Below are 23528 nucleotides of genomic sequence, written 5' to 3' on the forward strand. Positions count from 1 at the left end.
TCACACAAAGTAGCTTGTTGAGCACTTAACACTTATTCATGAAATAAATGGAAAACAAGGAGAGGGTGGTGGGGTAGCTTTTTTTGTTACTTTCGGTCAGGTTATATTGGGTACTGCATAGGTCCGCAGGGTTAGGGGATCTTATGTATAGTCCCCGCTGGTGTTTGGCGGCATGCGAATACCCCCTCCCCTCATTTTAATTTATTATGAAAATAATAAGGAAACTGTCATTACAGGTGAAAGTACCGCAATTGGTCCTAATGTCAATATTCATCCCAAATATTGTAGATAACTTTGACCTTTCTTTTGCACCACTTTTGTCTGGACGTTCATGACAATGATCTTTATCTATTTTTTATCAAAGGCATTCCCCTATTTCTATAAATTAAAAGCAGTTATAGATGAAATTTTATTATCTTTTGTTATGGCGAGTTTTAATCCAGCTTTAATTCCCTTACTAATGAGTATTAGAACACATAAACCCCCTTCTTTGTTCAACCATTTTAGCATTTGAAAAATATCTTTATAACCCTTAACCCTACGGGGCTTTTTCTAATAAGTTTGCAGTAAGTGATTTACTTTCGGTTGTAGGGAAATTGTCGATTTGTTGAAGAAAACATTTGCTAGTTAGGCTTTATCTATGTATGACATTTATTAACAAGAATCATTTTATTCCAAGTTGTAGGGAATTTTAAAGCTCAATAATTGTCAGAAACTCAACCGCATAAAATCTAAAGAAGTTATTCACATAACCCTGTCAAATCTGGCAGCTTTCTGTCTACATGTAACATACCATGCTAAATTTTAGCTTTGTTATCATATCGTTACAAGACGAGAGTCATATTTCAATTGTATGATAGCATTATTTCTTAGGTCTATATAAGGCTACAACTCAAAAAAAATCTGAAGTTTTACCAGATAATATAGGATTTCCAGAAATAGGTCATGCAATCAAAGAGTTAGTTTTATATACCTTGTATCTTTTACCCTGGACAAAAAGAAGGACTTGTATGGGTAATATAAATGTTTACTAGCGAACTGACAGACAAAGTTATCATACTTGTGGCTACTCAACTAAAAACATTCTTATCTCTTTATTCTCTATGAGTAAACTGTGACCAAACTAATTAGTTGATCATCATTCTGCCATCATTCATCAGTTTTTTCTTTCATTTATTTTAAAATATTTTCATTTTGGAAATTGCTTTTTTGATAGTGAATTTAAGTAGTTTCATGAAACTTAAATAAAATGCTATATAAGAAAAAGTCCCATGATCAGGGGGGGGGGGTAAGGTTACTCCCCAACTTTTATTTTTGTTTATACAAAAAGTATTTATCCCCATCTAGCCTAAAAAAGCCAAGGTGGGATTACTAAACTTTCCTAAAAATTCGGCATTATCGGTCCAGCCGTTTACGAGATCATTCGTGACATACACTCAACTTACTACTTATAAAAGAGGACAGCTAGCGGTTACCTCGATTAAGACCTCCTTGGAAAGGGGAGGAAGAGTGGCACCTCTGCCACGATTAATTTTATCTTTATGAAGAAATAATTGTATGTTGTTTTTTTGAGGGGGGGGGGGCGATTTTTCTTTTGTTGCTATCATCCCTCTAAATAGTTATAAACCTTCTAATGACCTCTGAGAAGCTACACTGTAAAGGAGAATCATATCAGATCAGCAATTAGCAATATCATCGGTAAACACAGAGAGACATCCTATTACTTTCATAAAGGGTTTACTTTAATTATTGATTTACATATTTTAGAAAGATTCGTTAGATTTAAGATGAGTGGGGCTGCAGAGTGGAAGAAAAGTAAAGAGGTGGCCAAATTGGCTAAGAAGGTAAACAAACCAGGACGGAGGGGGACATTGGGCAGTTTATTACACTAGTTTTATAACATTTTTTTCTTTTTCGTTGGCTTAACAACTTTGGGGATTTTTTTGAATTTGATTGTTTGGTTTATAAAGTTGAATGTCCATACGTTTCAACCACTGATTGGGAACTACAGAAGGGATAAATTTGTTTATCATCATTGGGGGTTATATGCTTTCCATTAAAGTGCCTATCGACCCTAAAAAACAACTTCCTTTATTTTTATTTAATGAATTGAAAATAATTGATGGTTGGGTATCCGACAAAGTAATTTGTTAGCTTTTTACCCTAAGATTGGTTAGGTTAGGTTATCCTGGAGTCAAGGTTAGGGTTCAAGTATCAGATATTTTAAAATGTCATTAATTGGAGTCAATTAACCATAACTACACCTCCTGCGTATCTATTATAGTTTTTTACAACTTTTTAAACTCTAGGAGCGGCATAACTGCTGGCATATCTACATTTTCAATCAGTAAAATTATATAAAAAAAACTACTGAAAAACGGCGTGAAATCAAATAAATTGTAACTTTTGAAGTAAAATCTTTACCAATAAAAAAATACAATCATTTTTTAGCTTATGTAATAGTAGATATTTCTTTAACATTGAAACATAAAACCTTTTTTAGAAGCCCAAGGCTGATGGAAAAAGCGCTGGCTTTATCGATGTACAGGTAACTTATTTTTTTACAAAATCATATAGATAATTGCTTAATTGACAAACAAGCTGATATTTGTATTCCAAGAATGTTAACAAATTAAATTTTAAGTATGTCAGAAATATCTTTTTAATGGTACCATAGATATTTAATTTGACAAGATTCTTGTTTTACCAAAGTACAGAAAAGATACACAAATAACTTTTATTTACAGCATAAACTAAAGGATGCTTAAAGGAATATAACAAGCTTTGCATATCAACAACAATATCAATCTATCTGTATTATTCATCATTTCATTATTTTTCAAAATTTGTTAGATTTTAATGATATTATTTTGAAGGTTGAATATGAGAGCAGCACCCTGAAAATTACTGTCAAGAGAATGCAGGTAACACAAGTTTTCATTTCCCTCTGTTTTAGAATCGTAGCATCTCAATAAGTGTTTGAGTCTGTCCGTATTTGTAGTTTTATTTTCTTATTAACTCTTGAAGTACTTCACTATCTCTTTTTCATTCTTTAAGTATCACCTCTCTTACTCTCTTTCTCAACTCTAATATCCACCTCTATCTTATCTCTCTCTTTCTCATTCTCTAGGTACCACCTCTCTCTCCTTTCTTCTTTCTATCTCTCTTTCTAACTCTCCTAAAACCGCCCTCTCCTTTTTTCTCTCTAAGTGCCATCTCTCTCTCTCTCTCCTATCTCTCTTTCTTTCTCTCTCTCTCTCTTTCTCTCTCTCTCTCCCTCCCTCCCTCTCTCTCTCTCTCTCTCTCTCTCTCTCTCTCCCTCCCTCTCTCTCTCTCTTTCTTACCCTCTAAGAACCACTTTCTCCTTTTCTTCCTTTCTCTCCTCTCTATGTCTTTCTTTCTCACTCTCTAACAACCACTCTCACCTTTTCTCTCTCTCTTTCTCTCTCTCTCTCTCTCTAACTCTATAATTACCACTAACTCACATCTCTCTCTCCCTCTTCTATATTTCTCTCTCTTCCCCTCTTTCTTTAGCCTCTTTCTTTCTCTTCTTTCCTTTCACTCTAATAGAGATATATTTTGTTGTTGTAGGACTTGAAGAAGATGGATATAATGAGCAAGGCAGATCCATTCGCCTATGTTTATCTTATCCGCAATGACAAGGCTCCGGATAATATTCTTGTGGAGAAAGGTTAGTTTATATACAACTATTTACCTACCCCTCGCCTCTAGGGGTGAGCGTCAGAGTTAAGGAAAATAGCCTTAAACCTCCTTAAGATATTTAGCGTCATAGTAAGTAGAACCTAATAGTACATGCATTTTATGATATCTTTAGCTTATGATAAAAAACATTACTTTTTTATATTATACAATATGATGCCTTTTCATTTTTTTTTCGACCTTCTATTTGATGATTATTTTATTTCTCCATATTCCCTGTTTCTGTTCCAAACTATATTTTTGTTTTCTCCCCTTTGTTGGTTTCAGTATTACTTTTTCTTTCTAGCATTTTTTATTAGTAAGAGCACATAATAAAAAGGAAAATATTTACACAAATATTTTAAACCATTATATTTACAGCTATTTTGTAAAAAAGATCCTTTATGTAACATATATTACTTTTCATTTCAGCTATGCGAGTTATCTCCATATGTGGTCTTGTTTAATTAATCATATTTATTTTTGTTAAACAGTTTTTTACATTTTTTGAAATACAACTGAAAATCTAATAAATAGCCTCATCCAAAACCTCTATCCTCTATCAAAGAAGAAAATTTTAATACAACTGTAATTTTCTCATTTCTTAAAGTTTAAATTTATCAACAATTAAAATTTGTAGGCCATGAGAAGACGACAACTAAGAAGAATGAAGCTAATCCAAATTTTATGGAGGAATTCAAGTTTGCGGTGAGTTATGCAGTTTGAATAATCTTATAACTGAACAAAAACGATTTATTTCTGATGGCTAAAAACTGGTTCTAATAAATAAAATTCAAGTATGGCAATAAAAAATGCCGGATCATATGAAGGAAATGAAGTCATTCCTTAAAAGGACAGAAATTTCATTCAAAAAAGGACAGAAATCATCTTCCTTTTTCTCAGATAAGTGAAATATGTACAAAAATCACTCTCCTTTTTCTCACATATCTGAAAAAGAGAATTAAAATCGCCTTCCTAAATCTCACTTAATCTTCCTAATCCTAAGAAAATTAACCTAGTTCATCCAAATTCTACCTTTTCATAACAAAGTCTACCTTTTCCTTAAACATTCTCACTTATTCTCAGATAACCTACCTTATTCTAAGAAATTCTTCCTAAATCCAAGAAAATCTACCTTACTCCCCCAAATTCTTCCTTGGTCCCCCAAATTCTTCCTTTTTCTAGGAAATTCTACCTTATTCTAAGAAATTCTTCCTTATTATAAGAAAATCTTCCTTATTCTAAGAAAATCTTCCTAATTCTCCCAAATTCTTCCTTATTCTAAGAAAATCTACCTTATTCTCCCAAATTCTTCCTTATTCTAAGAAAATCTACCTTATTCTAAGAATTTCTTCCTTATTCTAAGAAATTCTACCTTATTCTAAGAAAATCTACCTTATTTTAAGAAAAACTACCTTATTCTAACAAATTCTTCCTGATTCTAAGAAAATCTACCTTATTCTAAGAAATTCTACCTTATTCTAAGAAATTCTTCCTTATTCTAAGAAAATCTACCTTATTCCCCCAAATTCTTCCTTATTCTTGGAAATTCTACCTTATTCTAAGAAAATCTTCCTAATTCTCCCAAATTCTTCCTTATTCTAAGAAAATTTACCTTATTCTCCCAAATTCTTCCTTATTCTAAGAAAATCTACCTTATTCTAAGAATTTCTTCCTTATTCTAAGAAATTCTTCCTTATTCTAAGAAATTCTTCCTTATTCTAAGAAATTCTACCTTATTCTAAGAAATTCTTGTAAAACATAGCAAATTCTTGCAATACATAGCAAATTCTTGCAAAACATAGCAAAATCTACCTTATTCTGAGAAATTCTACCTTATTCTTCCTAATTCTTTCTTATTCCCCCAAATTCTACCTTATTCTAAGAAAATCAATCTAATTCTATGAAAATCTACCTTATTCTGAGAAATTCTTCCTTATTCTAAGAAAATCTACCTAATTCTCTCAAATTCTTCCTTATTCTAAGAAAATCTACCTTATTCTAAGAAAATCTACCTTATTCTAAGAAATTCTTGCTTATTCTAAGAAATTCTACCTTATTCTAAGAAAATCTACCTTATTCTAAGAAATTCTTCCTTATTCTAAGAAAATCTACCTTATTCTAAGAAATTCTTCCTTATTCTAAGAAAATCTACCTTATTCTATTAAATTCTTCCTTATTCTAAGAAAATCTACCTAATTCTCCCATATTCTTGCAGTATATAGGGGTCCCAAACTCAAAAACAAAGTTTCAGCGTGATCCGACCACCCATTCTTGAGATATGGTGACCTGGTGTCCTTGGTACCGACGGTGAGATTTGGGAAATGGTTCGAATCCTTAGTCCAAAGATATTTTGGCACTTTGTCAAAATTTTGAAGAAAAAATACCCAGGACAAATAATTTTGATCAAATATTTGAAAATTATTAGTGTCAAAATATTTTTGGACTTTGACCAAATTTACTGAGGATTAGAACCATTTCCCAAATCTTACCATCAGTACCAAGGACACCAGGTCACTGTATCTCAAGAACAGGTGGTCGGATTGCGCTGAAATTTTGTTTTTGAGTTTGGGACCCCTATATATTGCAAGAATATGGGAGAATTAGGTAGATTTTCGTAGAATAAGGAAGAATTTCTTAGAATAAGGTAGATTTTCTTAGAATAAGGAAGAATTTCTTAGAATAAGGTAGATTTTCTTAGAATAAGGAAGAATTTGGGAGAATTAGGTACATTTTCTTAGAATAAGGAAGAATTTCTTAGAATAAGGTAGATTATCTTAGAATAAGGTAGAATTTCTTAGAATAAGGAAGAATTTCTTAGAATAAGGAAATTTCTTAGAATAAGGAAGAATTTCTTAGAATAAGATAGATTTTCTTAGAATAAGGAAGAATTTCTTAGACTAAGGTAGATTTATTTGGGTGAATTTTGTAGATTTTTTTAGAATAAGGAAGAATTTCTTAGAATAAGGTAGATTTTCTTAGAACAAGTAAGAATTTCTTAGAATAAGGTAGATTTTTTTAGAATAAGGAAGAATTTGGGAGAATTAGGTAGATTTTCTCAGAATAAGGAAGAATTTTTTAGAATAAGGTAGATTTTCTTAGAACAAGTAAGAATTTCTTAGAATAAGGTAGAATTTGGGGGAATAAGGAATAATTAGGGAGAATAAGGTTGATTTTCTTAGAATAAGGAAGAATTTCTTAGAATAAGGTAGATTTTCTTAGGACAAGTAAGAATTTCTTAGAATAAGGAAGAATTTGGGAGAATAAGGTAGATTTTCTTAGAATAAGGAAGAATTTTTTAGAATAGGGTAGATTTTCTTAGAATAAGGTAGAATTTCTTAGAACAAGGATGAATTTCTTAGAATAAGGTAAGTTATCTGAGAATAAGAGAGAATTTGTGTAATTAAGGTAGAATTACTGAGAATAAGGAAGAATTTGGTAAAATAAGGTAGATTGATTAAACATGATTGTAATAGTGAGGAAAAGGAAGAATTTCTAAGAACTAGGAAGAATTTGTAAGATGGTGGACAGAGGTCACCTTCCTTTAGTGAGAATTTGTAAGATAGTGGACAGAAATCACATTCCTTACTGAGAATTTGTAAGAAAAAGGAAAGGAAATGGCCTTCCTATACCCAAGGAAGGGAATTTCTGTCCTTTTTAGGAATGACTTTATTTCCTTCATATGATCCAAAATGCCTACTGAAATATTAATAAGGGAAATTTTCTGGTGACAACTATGGAGAAAACCATACCAAAAGAATTTAATTTATGCTGTGATAATAATTATCAATTCATTAAATTTTAAAATACTTTTTCAGGAAACACACGTATTTGTAAGTTTATTGCTCACTCAAAGCCTAATATTTTTTTCAAATGTCAAGTTATATTTATTATGATAAACTTATACACTTATTTATAATCGACTTGATATAAGCAAAGCGTTTGATAACATAACAAACAAAAATGTAATTTAAGTATGGACAAAAGTAGCTAGCATAAATTAATCTCTCAATTTCGTAATATTACCACCATTCCAAACACTTAAAAACTTATTGATTTATGAATTAATTTTAGGGAATTGAGTGGAGCGGCCTTCAGAGCTACATGATTTGTATAGCTGTCTATGATTGGGATAGAATGACTGCGGATGATTTTATGGGCGGGGTAAGTCAATCTATAGTAGTAAAATTCACTTTTTATGTCCGTTTTTCTTTCTGAAAGTTAGTCCTTAACGCTGAAGCTGGTAAAAGTGGTGGCACAGATTATGACGTAAAAAAAAATAACCAATGAGAGGCCAGTATACAGTATACACTGTAATTGACCAATGGTAAAATTTATAGTGGCCGCTCATTGGTTAATTTTTTTACGTCATAATCTGTGAAGCCATTTTTACTAGCTTCTGATTACCTCCTATCAATTAGTCCGTCAATCTGCCAGTCTTATTACAAAATATGAATACTAAAAAATCTAAAAATAGGTGTAAAAGGTTTTGTGATTTTTCACGTTATTTTTTGGATGTTCTCATCCTTGTTTAGATTGTCCTTTGGACAAAAGATTAAGTAAAACGGCATTTTGTTTTAATACGTAAACACATGTTTTGGTGCTGAAATATTTACATGTAGCAACGTCCTAAAGTTCTTTAAAATTATATAGATTATTATGGCTTCATATATTCAAATTTTAAAAAATGGACCAAGCTATTAATGCAAATATATTACATACCATCTATTTAGATTCGAGTACCAGCCAGGTTAATGAACCAGGCTGCTGGAAGGATGAATGTTTCCTTCAAAGCTCCACTTTTGGAACATGACGTTGATGGACATGTAAGTTTTTAAAATTAAATTATAGTGAAAAAATTAGATTACCTACGTCCTACAACCTTGCGAAAAGTAAATCATTAAAGCAATGATATTTCACTTATTGGAAGGGGAAGTGAGGGGGGGGGGGGTTAATTCTATTGTCCTTTTCTCAAAAACTATCTTTCCTTAGATTAACAGAAAAAAAAATTAGTTTAATGACTATTTTTTCCAAAAGCGTCGTTTTTTTTGGATGCAAACATTTTTCAGTGTATCTAAAATAATAAAAATTAAGCCATGATTTTATCAAAAATACATTTCAATTTTTATTTACAAAATTGTCAAGGTCATTTGTACAGAGAGATAAAAAGGTTCCACGTTACATTAAAGCTCAGAAACTGAAGGGATAAGGGGAATGGAAGATAAGTTTATCTTAACACAGTGAAATAGTGGAACATTTTTTAACATCGAAATAGTGGAATATTTTTTAACATTGAAAAAATGATATTATGAGAAGATTAATCTCCCATACCCCATTCCTGTAAGTTTAATACCATTTTAATATTTTTCTACTTTCTAAGGCACAAATTCACACTAAAAGAAAAAGAACATTTAATTTTCCATGTTTCTATAATTACCAGCATTGTATTTTTTTAGTTATCTGATTGGAGGAAAGAATAATTTATCTTCCATTTACCTATCTAAACTGAAAATACTTTAAAGCAATAAAATGCAAAAAGCAAAGTTTATAATCACTATAAATTGTAAAATTAAAGATAAACAAACTTGATGGCCACATTAAAAAGTAATTTATTTTATCAGTTTATTATCAAGTGGTCACGAGGGTTAACGCTTTTTCATTATAGTGAAAATAATATTTTCTAGTTCTGTTTCTAATCCGATAAAATTCTAATGGATCAAAGCCGATTCTGATCCCCAATATATAAACATGTGTTATAGACAATTTTCTTCGTATTATAAAAGAAAGCGGTACTTGCTTACATGTGGTAGGTTTTAATTTTGCGCAAAATTAAAACCTTTTACTGGCCAAAGTCAATAAATAAGGAAATTATGCCCCAAAATATGAATATCCCTGTAATAAGGTTTCCCCTCTGGTATACTGGATTTACTTGATTTACCTCACTCAACTTTCTGGCGTGTTGTACAGTGAAAAAACTAACCCCCCCCTTATTTTTGATTTTCTTCAAAATTAAGGGGGGGGTTAAAAACTACCCCCCCCCCTTATTTTTGATTTTTGTCAAAACTAAGCGGAGGGTTAAAAAACTACCCCCCCCTTATTTTTGATTTTTGTCAAAACTAAGCGGGGGGGGGGGGATTTCGGTGCTCCGGTCTTCACATGTAAGCAAGCACCAAGAAAGCTTTATACTTTATATTTTGTTTTTACAAGGCTTATGGCCCGTTTGGGCCATGAAAAAAGGAGTTAATACTTTAATTGTTCATTTGCATTTCCGCAGAAAACTGTCTATAATTCTATGCGATAATAAAAATTTTCTAATTCTTCTATATGTACATTCAAGAATTCTGATTTAATCTCTCACGTATAACACACCGCACAATTAAAAATAAGTTAACTAATACAATATTTTTTTTAATACTTTATGAAATCAACTCATTTTTATGTTTAATCATGTACAATAACTAAAAAAGTACTTTTAAAACTTATATTTCTGAACATTAAAATGTCCCCAAAATGTTTGAAATTTCCATCTCTTATAACTTATATAAAATTCTTGGATGTATAATAATCCAAACTTTTAAATCCACCTGAAACAATTAACAATAAAAATATTTTTTTTTCAGCCTCGCGAAGTAGAACTGAGCAAGATTAACTTTTATGGTGGAACTCATACGGAGACAATGAATACTGCTTCTAATCTTACAACTGCTTCCGGTAATCTTTAACCCAAGTTTGTAGCATAATAACTGCTCATCGTTGAGGAGCTAATGGGATAAAATTTTGGCATAATCCAAACGTGTCAAAGTTCTCTAAGCACAATTAATTGAGTAAGTGGAATTCTGTGGCCTAAAATAAGCACAACTTTACAAATCTCTACCAATGAGCATACAGTTTATGTATAATTTACTTTTCTTCGTCGGTCAGTCAGTTTATCACCTCTTTATCTCGCTTCGTTAGTTCGTTCATTTTTTTGTGCTTCGCTACTTATGTGAATGTTGTCATACTTTTTTTGTATTTAAGTTCCCCAGCCAAAGCCTTCCCCAAGGCCCTCAAGAAAGAAGTCGACTGTTATTACTGGGTCTATCAACATCCAGGTTAATATCTATTTTATGTTTTTGTGCATTGAAATTACCTGCCCTTTAAACTTTTTTTTTGCATACATTATAACTGTACAATAGCTTACTGTACCTTATTAAACTGTGTGTAGAATTGCTACACTATTTATTGTTAAATAAGATTTAAATTTGTAATCGTCGTTTTTATTAGAACTTGACTTAAATGCTAAAAGATGGCACAATACAAAAAATAAATCAAATCTAGAAAAATTATACTTTCTAAATATTTAAACAAAATTTTGATAAATTATAATTATTTTTTTGTTGTTGAATTATCAAATAAATATTTGTTTTCCATAGATTGAATACATCAGAACTGGAACAAATCATTTGAGAGTATTTGTAGATAGATGCGAGGTAAGCTTATGTGTTGCTATTATGTTTTTTTTAAATTTATATTTCTTAAAATCATTTCAAACGCTTTGTTTAGTTTAAACTGATTAAAATTCTGTTATTTATAAACGTAATGTAATGGATATAGTGGATATTGAGTGGATATTGTGACACTAGAATTTTATATATTTCTAGAGTTAATACAACTTAAAGTTATCAAATGATATTTTGTTTGTAAAAATTTGAATAATAAACTTGATATTTATGCTTAGAAACTGAGGGATGAAGATTTAGCAGGAAAATCTGACCCCTATGTGAAAGTGTATGTTCTCTACAATGATCAGAAGTTATTAGATGATGATAAGAAACAAACCAGAACAATCAAGAATGACCTCAACCCAAAGTTTGAGGAATACTTTGATTTCAAGGCAAGACTAAATTTTATTTAACAACCTCTTCGGGTTGTATATCCACTTTCTTCCTTAAAATAATCACATTTTTTCTGTTGTTTTTCAAGCACCCTGATGTATCCCTAGTAACAATGCCAATGAGGATTGACAATATAAATTTTAATCAGACAAGAAAGATTGAGTGATTCCTATAAAGATAAGGTTTTCAATGTATTATTGATATTTTATGTTTTAGAAGAAAAAATAGTCTTACAAAAAAAAGCAAAATTATTCGAAATTCTATAGAAAAAAATGTTTGAAGATATTTTTCTGTCTAAATAAAAATAAACAACAATATATCTTTAAACTGAAAAAGTCAATTATAAGATCCTTCAACAGAAACATAAAATAATATAACAATAATCTTTTTATTGCTTTGTGTAAAATGTAAAATAATTATTTGTAGATGTCAGAGATGATGTTGAAAGATTCCTACATGGTCATTGAAGTTTGGGATGATGACACTTTCTCCAAGGATGATCCTATTGGTGGGGTAAGCACATTAATCTAACCAATCAAAATTAGACTTGGGATCAATAGTTTGAAAAATTTTATCTCAAATTAAGCCATGATTTTATATTATGTGCAATTACTTTCAGTTTTGAGTTAGCATTTCTAAAAAAGGGTAATAAGAATGATTTTTTAAAAACATATTTTTACGTCGTTCCCTTCTTTAGTTTTTTTACAATCTTTTGTATTATTAGGTGAGATTTAGCCTGGAGCACCTGGACATTTCTATGGCATCCACCATGAAGCTTTCACTCTTCCACTTTGTCAGCAAAGAATTGGTAAATAATTCAAATAAAATATATGAAAGTAGGTGAACTGTGCTAGTAAATATGGGAGGTGATGAGTTTGAATATTTTCTGTAACCCCTTCATAAATAAGGACGTTGAAAAAATGTACCTACTTCTGCTAAGTCAATGCACATTTAAACCGTCAGACTTAGGTTCTGAAATCAAAAGTGTTGGTTGTCAGTAGGATGATTACCAAAGAATCATACTCTTGATTAAGAAGTATTTAGTCTAGGTACACCAAAATTAGAACTTGGCGCATCCGTTTGCTAGGGATCATCATTAAGAACACTATTCTAATTTAGTATATGTTAAAAAAAGTTTTTAGTATTGATATTTTTTGACACTATTTACATATTTTTAGCCCAAGATAATTCATCTTGAGACAAAGGTGGTTCCTGTTGCTCAGTTTGTTGGGTAAGCATAGATAAATAAAAAATATTTTTAAAGTTCAGCAATTTGTATTTAATCTCTGTTTCTACGCCCAAAAAAAAAGGCCTCTGAGAGCCGTTAGGAAGGAGGAGTAGGGGTCAACCCCTAACCTTTCAATTTAATTTATCGGTTAGCAAGATTTTACGATAAAGACAGACACATAGACATCCTTTTATTACTTTTATAGATATAATATACATATAGTACAGATGTTATATTAATTTCCATTTAATACCTATATTTGCAACAACTTTTACAGCATGGAAATTGACATCTATATTTAATTTAGACGCAGAGATTCATCTTCTTCCGAAGAAGAGGCATCTCCTCCACCTCCTGTACATCAGGACTGCTGGTAACTATTTGTAGCTGTGTTTAGTGCCCTAGGAAAATGGGGATAGATGTGTCAGCTTTTGATATACCTATTCTATTGGCGTCATAGTAGGATGGAAGAGAAAGGGCAGGGTGAACGAAAAAGAGATGGGGTATAGGGTAATTAATGACGTCAATAGAATAGGTAGGCCGACAGGAGTGACATATATCCCCAGTTTGCTTGGGCACTATAGTCAGCTACAATATTTTTTTAAAAAACAAATATGACAAATCAATTTTAAAGAAAGATTAGCAAAGCAAACAGGGTGCATAACAGACAGACAGAGGAACAAAATATGTAATGATGCTTAATGCTCATACGAATCTTTACACACAATTTCAGAAGACTACCGTTGATAACAAAAAAGAAAATGTATTTTAGAGCATTACCTAAAGACTGAGAGACAATGTACTTTGTAGAGTAGACATACAATAGTCAGCAAGTTTCAAACTTGTATTAGATAATATCAAAACAAAATAATGGCCGTAGGTACAGAAATTTTATTTTTGTATAGGATGGAAGAGGCCAATGATAGATTTGTTCGCTACATCCATCACATGCAAATTTTGAAGGATGCCAAGTTGAGCAGAGGAAGATTTGATAATGAAATCAATGTGTAAGTTCCATATTATAGAAGTTGTACAATAACAATGCATCATGAAAATGTTAGGGTAAAGAGAATGCTAAAGCCCAGCATTTGTTGAAGTACAACCATATGTTTTAGTAAATATGGTCATCAGATATATATATATATATAGATAAGGGTTGGAGGCTTAAATATCTTTGGTTTTCATTTATATATCCACAGCTAACTGACTACAAAACACTGTAAGAAACATATATGAATATCTTTATAGAACTGAGACTGTGCGCAAGTCCTTCAAGAGAGAAAGCATTGTGTTTGATCAAGTTAACATTAGCTTCCAGGTAAGATTACTCGCTGCTGCGCCTGTATCTCCAAAATATATAAGAAAAAAAAACAGCTTAAAAGATTGAACGGTCCCTAGTGCTTTTCCCCAATATTCATGGCATCAACAAAATTCTATATCTTTTCAAATTATGATTGTCATTTAAGAAATTTAATTAGGGAAAAAAGAAAAAGATAATTATGCTTATTTTCAGGATTTGATTCAAAAAGAAAGATTAAGAAATCAACAACTTTTGGCCCAGAGAGGTTCTCTTGCTTCAAGGTAATTTTTAAAACTTTATTTTATACAGAAATTTTTGATTAATCCGCACAGAAAATAATAATGTCTAATTTATTTATAAGGGATAATTTAACAAAAGGTTTTAGAATGCGTAAATGAGTACAGTGTTACAGACAAATGGTTGATATGTGTACTAACCAAACATAAAAAACATTTACTTTTTACAAAATACGTCTTGCTATCTTATGTGAACTATATTGCTGCAGTTAAAAAATGTAAAAATATCTTTTTTTTTTCTGTATGCCAGTCTTTATTATGAGAGCAAGATCCTTATCATAATATAGGTCGATATGAGATTCAATAAAAAAATTAAGTCAAGTCTGCATTTTATAATTAGTGAAAATTTATTTATTTAAGCCTGAGAGAGAAGGAGGTCCGTATCAGTGAGATGGAGGCAAGTGTGGCCAGGAAGAGGCAGGAGTATGCAAGCATGAAGAGCAGGCTCACCATCATGGAGACGGAGCTGGAGTATCTACTCAGGATGAGCAAGGTATGACCGGGAAGGGATTGAACAATTAGGATTAAAACGGGTCTTTTTAAGCAAAACTACTATGAATAAAATCACATTTTTTTGTCAGATACAAACAACCTTATCTATTTAATGATAACATTTTAGATATCTGCTAATGGAATAAGAATTCCAGCTGTCCAAGAGAGAGGTCAAATTCCTACTCATGTCAGGTACAACAAAATTAAGCATAAAAAATCAAAGATAAAGGGCTCTGAAAATTTAATCGAGAAAAATATATCATAAAGATTACTATCAAACTATGTATAAAAATATATCAAAATGTTTAAACTCAAAATGGATATTTTGATGTCTACTCCCTTTGACTGAATAACATTACATATATGTAGATAAAACTTAAAGAAAAAAATAGCTTGATAATATATTACAATATTCTAAAAAATAAATTTGTAATTTTTCAGCAATTTTTAAATAACGTTTCATTGCTGAAAATACATGTTGTTTCAATATTACATTTTTTTCTGGTAATAAAGTTGAATTTCAAGAAAATTTTTAAAATGTTCATTTTTATTACTGTTTATAATTTTCTCTTTAGCATTCACTTCCCTGGAGAGAGTGAGAAGGTTGATCATAGAGAAAGTACAATTAGGATTACTGTTCCCATCAAGATTACTGACAGGTACAGTGTATATATACTATGGAATCCAATTTTTTTTTTTTTTTTGGGGGGGGGGGATGAAAGGGTTATTTTTTATAGGGGTGATTTCTCTGAGGAGGGTGTTGGTACCCGCTCCCAAAATAGTTATAAACCTTCCCAGGACATATATTAAGATCATATATGGAGAACCATATTTTAATTGCTTGAAAATAACATTCTTAAAAGCGGAAAATTTGAACCTAAATTATTCTAAAACCTCCAAGTAATTAAAAGCTTTTCTTCATGACATCTTTATGATTTTTTTCTTATAATTTTCAGGATTCGCACCATGCTGACAGCTCACTTGGAAGAGGTCAGGAGAGGATTTGTTCCTCACTTCTCTGATTGGGAAGTTGAAGTTAGACAGGTGCAATTTACTTTTTATAATTTTCCAGTTGTATATTTTTTATTTTTCATTTTTAAAGTTTCTTAAATACTTTTAAGTATAAAATTAGATAAAAGTTTACAATTTATCAACCATTTATTTTAGATTGTTACTCAAATCAAAGAATATGAGGATAAGATTGGTAGACTTCGTCTCTACCATCCTGATATGGGTAACATTATTGCTCAATACAGGTAATATTTGTATTTTGGTTTTTGAGGGAGTCATGCTTGTTTTGGTTAGGGTAATTATATTTGTACAACCTTGCACAACTTTTAAATTTTATTGGGGAGGGGGGGGGGGGAGTTATATAGAATCTTTGATGTTATTGCTATCGTAAGTATTACTGTTAGTCAGAAAAATGATTTCAGAGGGGCGGAGGGGGGGGGGGGGGGGTCAATCAATCAAATTCTTTGATGTTTTTGCTATTTTAAGTATTATATTCGATAAGAAAGATAAGTTTTACAATTAAATTTTCTTAACCCACAAAAACTATGTTTTACTATACATTCTTGAGGCCATTTAAAAATATGATAATGTTCCATTTTAGAAGACTATTGTTTTTAGAACTGAGCTTGGAACAATCAATGGTGAGATCAATGTTGTGAGACAGGAAGTGAACAACCTTATCACCTACATCAGTGGACAAGAAAATGAATTTGGACACAAGGTAAGAACACAAAAGAAAGAATTTCAGAACCACAGTTGAAGTAGTAAGGGTTTTTCTCTTAAGTGTTAGAACTCAATAACAACTGAACCGATTTGGCTCTCGGCTTTTATAGGTAAGCTACACATAGGTCCTGTGATGGTTTAAGATAATTTTACTTTCATGTTTAATTCTAATGATGGTTTTAGGATATTTATTTAAGAACCACTCTATCCCTTCGAATACAGAGCCCCTAGATTCTAGAACCTACCAAGCCGCTAGTCATTATATAAGCTTTTAAAAAGTTTTCAAGACTCAACCGGATGTAGAATTTACTCAAATACATGACATTAAAAAAGCTTGATTCATTATTAAACATTTGTCTGGAAGAAAAAAAGATAAGAATTCCAAAGATAAAACTCACTAAATACCTTGAATTGTTTGCTTATTATAATTTTAAAACATTCTTTTTAAGATAATAAAAAAATATTAAAAAACTAAAAGTAAATTAATGATTCAATATTTTTGTTTAGAAATCTAGCCTGTCCCATCAGTTTGAGTCTCTGTATGGACAACTTGAACAATCATTGATTGTAAGTATTCATTTAGAATTACAATCGATAAAAAATTATTTTGCTAAAGGATCTTTTTTCTAATCACTGTGGGGTCCCTAACTAAACAAGGCTTCCCTATACCTTACCTAGCCTTAGGTAACAACACCAAAAACAACCACCCTATTTAAATTTTATTTACAGATCAATACTCCCCCCCCCCCCTACTTTCTTTGCTCGACCAGGCACTTTGAGGGAAATGACCATCAACTATTAGTGGCGAACAACTTTTTTCTCTCTCTACATTTAAGACTTGGAAATCTCATTTCAATTTTTTCAATTGACAAAACTGTTTGTTTAGAAACGTGGCAGCCAGTTTGGAGCAGAGCACAAAGAATTGATGTCCCAACTTCTTGAGCTCGAGATTTACAACTATCTTCTCAAGTTTGAAGAGAACCGTATCAGAGATGCGGTAAGTTGACCCTGTGTCATATAACATGTTTTCAGTATGGTTGCTTTGTCATGCAAGATTAGGTTAAGGTAAATGCCTTTGGCCCATAAAAAGGTGCAACTACTTACTATTCAGTTAGGACTTTTAGATAAGAGTCATGCAAGAAAAAGTTTATCTGATGGGTGTTACTTTAATTAATTCCCAAGGCGTTAGACTAGAAATCTGAATTTAAGGTAAAAAAAATTAAATATTGACATCAAAACACATGAGCCCAGGAATATTTTTTAAAAGTTTGAAACCTAAAAAAGATTAATAATTCATTTATATTGGTCATACTGTACCTTTTATACCAGTAATAATGAATATGATTAGGAGAATGCTGCTAGCGGTCTTGGACCTGATGGAGATAGAGCCAGCATCATGATGGAGGAGATCCATGGAGATAGACAAGTATATGAGTCTACTGAGAGAGGAACTGTTAGAGCTAGGTATCTCATTGATTAATTTAAATATTAATTCATACATGGCGATTGTATAAACGAAGACTTTGTTTCAAAACTAGATATGTTTCTATCTTGTAAAAAAAAGCATAGGATAGAATGAACTTCCTTTTCTTTCTCTTTAATGCAAATAGTTAATATTTTGACAATTTTAGTGCAACTGGGTACCATAGTAGCAGCGCTTATACAAGTGCAGCTTACAATGGAGGTAGTAGAAGGAGCCGAAGTTCAAGCAGCAGCTCCAGCAGTGATGAAGAAAAAGAATCGAGAAGGTACAAAATTGATTATGTAATATAGGGCTAATTAGAAGGGGCTAATTAACAAAAACAAAAAGAGGAAATATTATCGACTCACAGAGAGACATTGATTTTAGGTAAATTTTTGTAGCTTTAGAGCTTCTTTAAATCTAAGCACAAATAAAATATTTTATGATTTTTGCAGGCAAAGCAGAAGCTCTTACACAAACCAGAGTTCCTCTACTTACACTGTGAGAGAGACTGGTAGAGTCATAACATCCAATACTGCTGGAGTTTACCTAGCAGGTATTAGCATTAAATCTTATGAACCAAATATTTATGGGATTTGCTTTTTTTGTTTTAAAAAAATATTGAACTCCTTTCTGTGCTTTAGGGTATTGTTATTTTATTGTGGTAGTTTGGATATTAAAATTTGACTTTCGTTACACCAGTACTTTTTAATTTTCATTCTAATCAATAATTTGCTTTACATTTCTAAAAAATAATTCATTAAATATAGATCTTTGCTACAAGAATTATTTTTCCTTCTGCATGATTTTTGTCATTTTAGTGTTGTAGATTAGTTATGTACATTTTACTTTAGAAAAGTGTTTAACTTATATTTGCTTGAAATGTCTGTTAAAATTTTGAGTGTTTTTATTTATTTTGGCAGGGTCCTCTAGCTCTCGCCGTCCATCCAATCTTGTGAATCAAGCTGGAGGCATGTTTACAGGATACTCAGGTAGATAGAAATACACGAAAATAATAATTAGATAGATAATGCCATAATGGGCCAAATCCAAAGTTTCTTAGACTAGCCTAGGAGTTAGGATCTCTTTAGCCTTACAATACATAGATATCAAGGAATATCTCAAACTTATCTCAAACCCTAACTCTTATGCTAGCCTTTGGGATATTCTGGAATTTGAAGCACATAAACTCATTATCATAATAAGCAGATTAAAAAATACATTAATGGGTTTAATTAGATGATTTATTTTTAAATTGCAGTTATTTTTTTTGTATGTAGCTTGTATGTCTGGTTGAAATTGTATTGTAAAGGGATAAAAATACTTTATGCATGTTGATTAATATCTAAAATTATATATGTGAAACTGCTACTTTGGACACTCTCAAATGCTTCGAATCTGTTTTATTTTTTTAATTTTTGAATTAAACATTATAACTATATAAGGCGTTCAAATAACACTTTATTACTTAAATCTTTAACTATAGAAAAAAACTATTGCACCTTGCTTTTCTGCCATTAAAATAGTTTAGTCTGTTTTGTTAAAAATAAATATTGAAGAATTGGCTGATTTGTAACCACCCCCCCCCAAAAAAAAAATTGTATCGCCAGGATATCTTGATAGATCTTTTAAATGTCCATAATTTCTCATTATAATTCTTTAAACATTTTTTAACAAATTTAAAGATTGAAATGTATAAAAATAGTGTTATTGGTATTATTAATCTGCAACCAATTCTTTAAATAAATCCACCACTGATTTTATTTTCTACTTGGGATGTTAAATGAATTGCACTAATGATTGTTTTGTTGTCCAGGGGGGTCTGGACAGTCTGTGTACAGAGGTGAAGTGGCTAACTCAAGTAAACCAGACAGACCCCTCAGGTCAATTTATTTTTTTAAATTAGTATTGAACTAATTCCATGAGAAAAAAGGTATTATATAGATTATCTTTATCTATGTTATTTTTATAGGTTAGAGACGGAAAATTATTTCCTAATTCTATAAAGTCATAATATAGAATTATAATTTTTTTGGTCTCAATTTAAGATTTTTTCTTATGGAACTAGTTACATAGATTTATTAGACTAATAAAAACACACATAAATAGCATGAAAGGCAAAACTAAAATAAATAATAAATTAACGTAGATATATCATTTACTAATTTACTGACTTGTTGATGTATAGAATTTTATAGTTTATTTAAGAAAATCATTAGTAAAATCTAATTTATATTTATGTCAATAAAATACTACTATAGTTTATTTTAAAATGTAATTTTGTAGGGAGTACCCAAGTACATCCGGGTATGCGACAACCTCTCCCGGACCTCTAAGCCCCACAACTCCAACAGGGCCGGGACCCCGAACTCCGGGAATTTCAACACCTGGCAGTCCAAGTTTCTCTGTCGGAAGGTAATTAATAATTATTTGAAATAATCTCTCCCCTTTTTAAAGGCTTATTTGGTGCTTTATAAAAAGTAATAGGGGGGGGGGGGGGGGTAGAGCTCAACAGGCAACTTGTGTGAAACCAGTGCTCATCTATTTCTGCTGTATTACTGCTTTAGGTTCTGAGCAGAGCATTATCACTAAATACTTTTATTTGCATTAGGATGATTTTTATCATGAAATATCTGAAATTATATCTGATAAATAAAAACAAACTAAAGTCCTAATATGAAGAATTTATTAGAAGAAAATAAAACTAATAAATAAGTTTTTAATGTTAGTATAATTTAGGGATAGCAACATCAGTGATGTTTTTACCCATTTAAGACCAGAGATTCAAGATAATTTGTAGTTAGTTATTTTTTAGAGCAAAACATTTTCTATTAAAGTAAAGTCTTAAAAGTAAATTTTTTTCAATAAATTTAATTAACAATTCACTTTATAGCTTTGTAAATGATTATACGAGTTAAATTTTTTGACAGAATTTTTATGTTTTAAATTAACATGTTAGTTTTAAGGTATTGTTGTATATTGATAATAAAAACTGTCATTCTTGTTATCTGATTTATTACATTTTCAGGATATATTTTAAAATTTTGATCTCAACATAATAATTTTTTATTCAATTAGTTTTTCAATAAATTTAATATTTCCCTATTTTGTGATAATCAGAAAAGTTGACTTTTAACAAATACAGGGACACTGATATGATATCAGAAAAAGAAAATATTTCGACTGCCAACTCCTGAAAAATTAACAGTTTTTTAGTATATTGTATTTTCCCTTTATGGATAGGAAAGTTACATTTTCAATTTCTTGATAAATTGGCGGTTAAGCAGTTTCTTTTAAGTTAACATATCCTCTGTCTCTGTACATATATCCTTCAAATTTTCTTTATCTTCTCTCCCCCCTCAGGTTGTAATAAAATTATGTTTGTTTTACATTGATTTATTTAAATTAAATCTTTGTCATTATGTCTTATCTTAACATTTTTTTATATTTGTATTTTCAAATAAACTTTATCAGGCCTTGTAAGATAAGAATTCTATTTGTAGTTAGAGAGGGCATTCATTTTTTTCTTTGATTATTTTTATATCATGATTATTTATAAAATAAATCTAAATTTTTCTTGATGTTTTTATGTTTCGTTACATCTTTTTCTCTTGAAGTTATTTCGTAAAAAAAGACCAGTTAACATTTATTAACTTTGAATATTTAAACCTACTGATTCAGTATCGGCTTTATTTAGTAAAATACACTAAAAATTGAAAAGTTACAAAGATTGTGATAAAAGTTCAGGCATTTGATATTTTCCGTTAAATAACGATAATAACCGTTGAATATCAGTATTTTTAATACAATACATTTTGCCAATTGAAAAATAAAGTAAGGTTTGAAGTAAAGTATCAGGGGTTTGCAGTTGGAGGAGACTGAATTTTAATATGAGACTAGGGATGCCTTAGGCAGGCTGTTGCCTTTGGTGGCTTAGTCTTTCACAGAACTTTCTCGAATATGTGTTAATTTATTGCATCTGTGACTTAGCGCAAATATGAGTTGGGTTGCGGCACCATCTTTAAAAAAGTCCTGTAACTATCAGGCTGACTTTGGCACAGGGTAAGGCATAATGGGTTTCTTCGAGATCGTGTAGAGGACAGTAAGGCTTATTTGATGGCTTATGAACTGCACTGCTGAAAGTAAGACTAATACCTAATAAAATGGATGACCGTCAGCAATCACAACTAAATAAATTAAATCCCAATTTTTTCAATATATATTTGTAAACCTAAAACAACAATTACGAAATTATAATAGGTAATAAAAATAAACAAAAAATTAGAATATTAAACGAATCAACTTAATTATCAAAATTGGTAAACTAATATAGAAAATCACAGGGGGTGAAAATAATAAATTAACTAAAATCACAGTTTTTGAAAAATAAAAAAAGTTCGCATTTTATGCTAAAGATTCATTAATTATAAATATTATCAAATAATAATAAGTCAGTAATCTAAATTAAAATGTTAGAAGTAAAAATCATTTATTTTTTTAGATATTATTATTTATGCTAATTGATTAGAGAACGAAGGTATTACAAATGTTAAGTTGAATAGGTAAAGATGACATGCCAATTTTTCAAAAGGCATAGAAAATAAAATTCAATCTAAATGAATAAAATAATTATTAATAATAGGTACTTATTGGGACATTTTTTATTATTTTTCTGTATATATAAAGTTAGATAATCGTAAATTAAACAGTTAAAGTGATAAAAATCAAGGTATACATATATAAATATGTCGAGATGGGCATTCCCACCCAATTTTTCCAAGAGAATCTTATTAGGATTTATTCAAGAAATGAGGCAAAAGTGTATTTCTATTTTTTATTTTTACTCCATAGTCCATTGAAATGTAGATTGTAATATTTTTTTTATATAAATTTAAATGTTATAAATGAACAAAACATTTAGATTTGTATGATATTATGAGACATATATAAATAAAACCATGGCTCGGTAGCCGCGCGCGAAGGCCAGGATTAAGCCACAAGGAAAATTGGCTAGAAGTCTAAATAATTAAATAATATGAAAATTACTAAAATATTCTAAGCAGCTTACATATATTATGTTTCAATTGGCGGTTAACGCGCGGCTGACGGGCACTGATAAAACAACATTAATGTTATGATTTCAAATAAATTAGATATTTAAGCATACATTAAATTTCTTGTACATACAATTATTCTACATCTAAATATTTGATTTTATTTCTAAAGATAAAACATATAACAAATTCCTATAGGTTTTTCACTTTGACTTTAAAACAACAATTTTTCGTTTTAATTACTTAAAAAATGTATTTCCATTTTTGATTTAGAGGCATATTTTACATAATATTTTTTGAAAATGTTGTAGAGATTAAAATTTTATTTTAGTCTTTGAGTTACATTTGCCAAGGCAACCGCAAAAGCCTGAAAATAAGAAAAATATTAT

At 30.4% G+C, this 23528-nt stretch overlaps 2 protein-coding genes across 7 annotated transcripts in view; one reads left to right on the plus strand and one right to left on the minus strand.

The window, feature by feature from the left end:
- Positions 1–1734: 1734 nt before the first annotated feature.
- On the plus strand, positions 1735–21666 carry LOC145334997 (uncharacterized). 4 transcript variants are annotated; one of them, XM_080180650.1, is made up of 33 exons: positions 1735–1844; positions 2504–2548; positions 2877–2924; positions 3592–3691; positions 4340–4407; positions 7774–7863; positions 8433–8525; positions 10320–10410; positions 10717–10790; positions 11112–11168; positions 11417–11572; positions 12000–12086; positions 12298–12381; positions 12752–12804; positions 13109–13174; positions 13707–13808; positions 14050–14119; positions 14315–14382; positions 14758–14890; positions 15017–15081; positions 15465–15548; positions 15846–15933; positions 16057–16145; positions 16519–16621; positions 17131–17190; positions 17510–17620; positions 17972–18087; positions 18255–18371; positions 18541–18641; positions 19009–19077; positions 19902–19968; positions 20372–20500; positions 20825–21666. In XM_080180650.1, exons 1-33 carry the CDS (start codon positions 1788–1790, stop codon positions 20883–20885), a joined length of 2802 nt encoding a protein of 933 aa, XP_080036776.1. In that variant the 5' UTR covers positions 1735–1787; the 3' UTR covers positions 20886–21666. The 4 variants fall into 4 exon arrangements, 2 of the variants coding, with proteins under 2 accessions (XP_080036776.1, XP_080036777.1); XR_013885104.1 differs by lacking the exon at positions 19902–19968; XM_080180651.1 differs by lacking the exon at positions 19009–19077.
- A 625-nt stretch (positions 21667–22291) lies between these two features.
- Tusp (WD40 superfamily protein Tusp) overlaps positions 22292–23528 on the minus strand; it is an 86600-nt gene continuing 85363 nt past the window's right edge. For 2 of the 3 annotated variants that reach the window (XM_080180655.1, XM_080180656.1), the window contains one exon: positions 22298–23506. In XM_080180655.1, the coding sequence (XP_080036781.1) occupies positions 23462–23506 (45 nt within the window). In that variant the 3' untranslated portion in view covers positions 22298–23461. Of the gene's footprint in view, positions 23507–23528 lie in introns of all 3 variants that reach the window. The other variant, XM_080180654.1, reaches the window with a different exon arrangement.

Source organism: Acartia tonsa, chromosome 13 (assembly GCF_053477335.1).
Source record: "Acartia tonsa isolate MP-2025a chromosome 13, ASM5347733v1, whole genome shotgun sequence".
Taxonomy (NCBI): Eukaryota; Metazoa; Arthropoda; class Copepoda; order Calanoida; family Acartiidae; genus Acartia; species Acartia tonsa.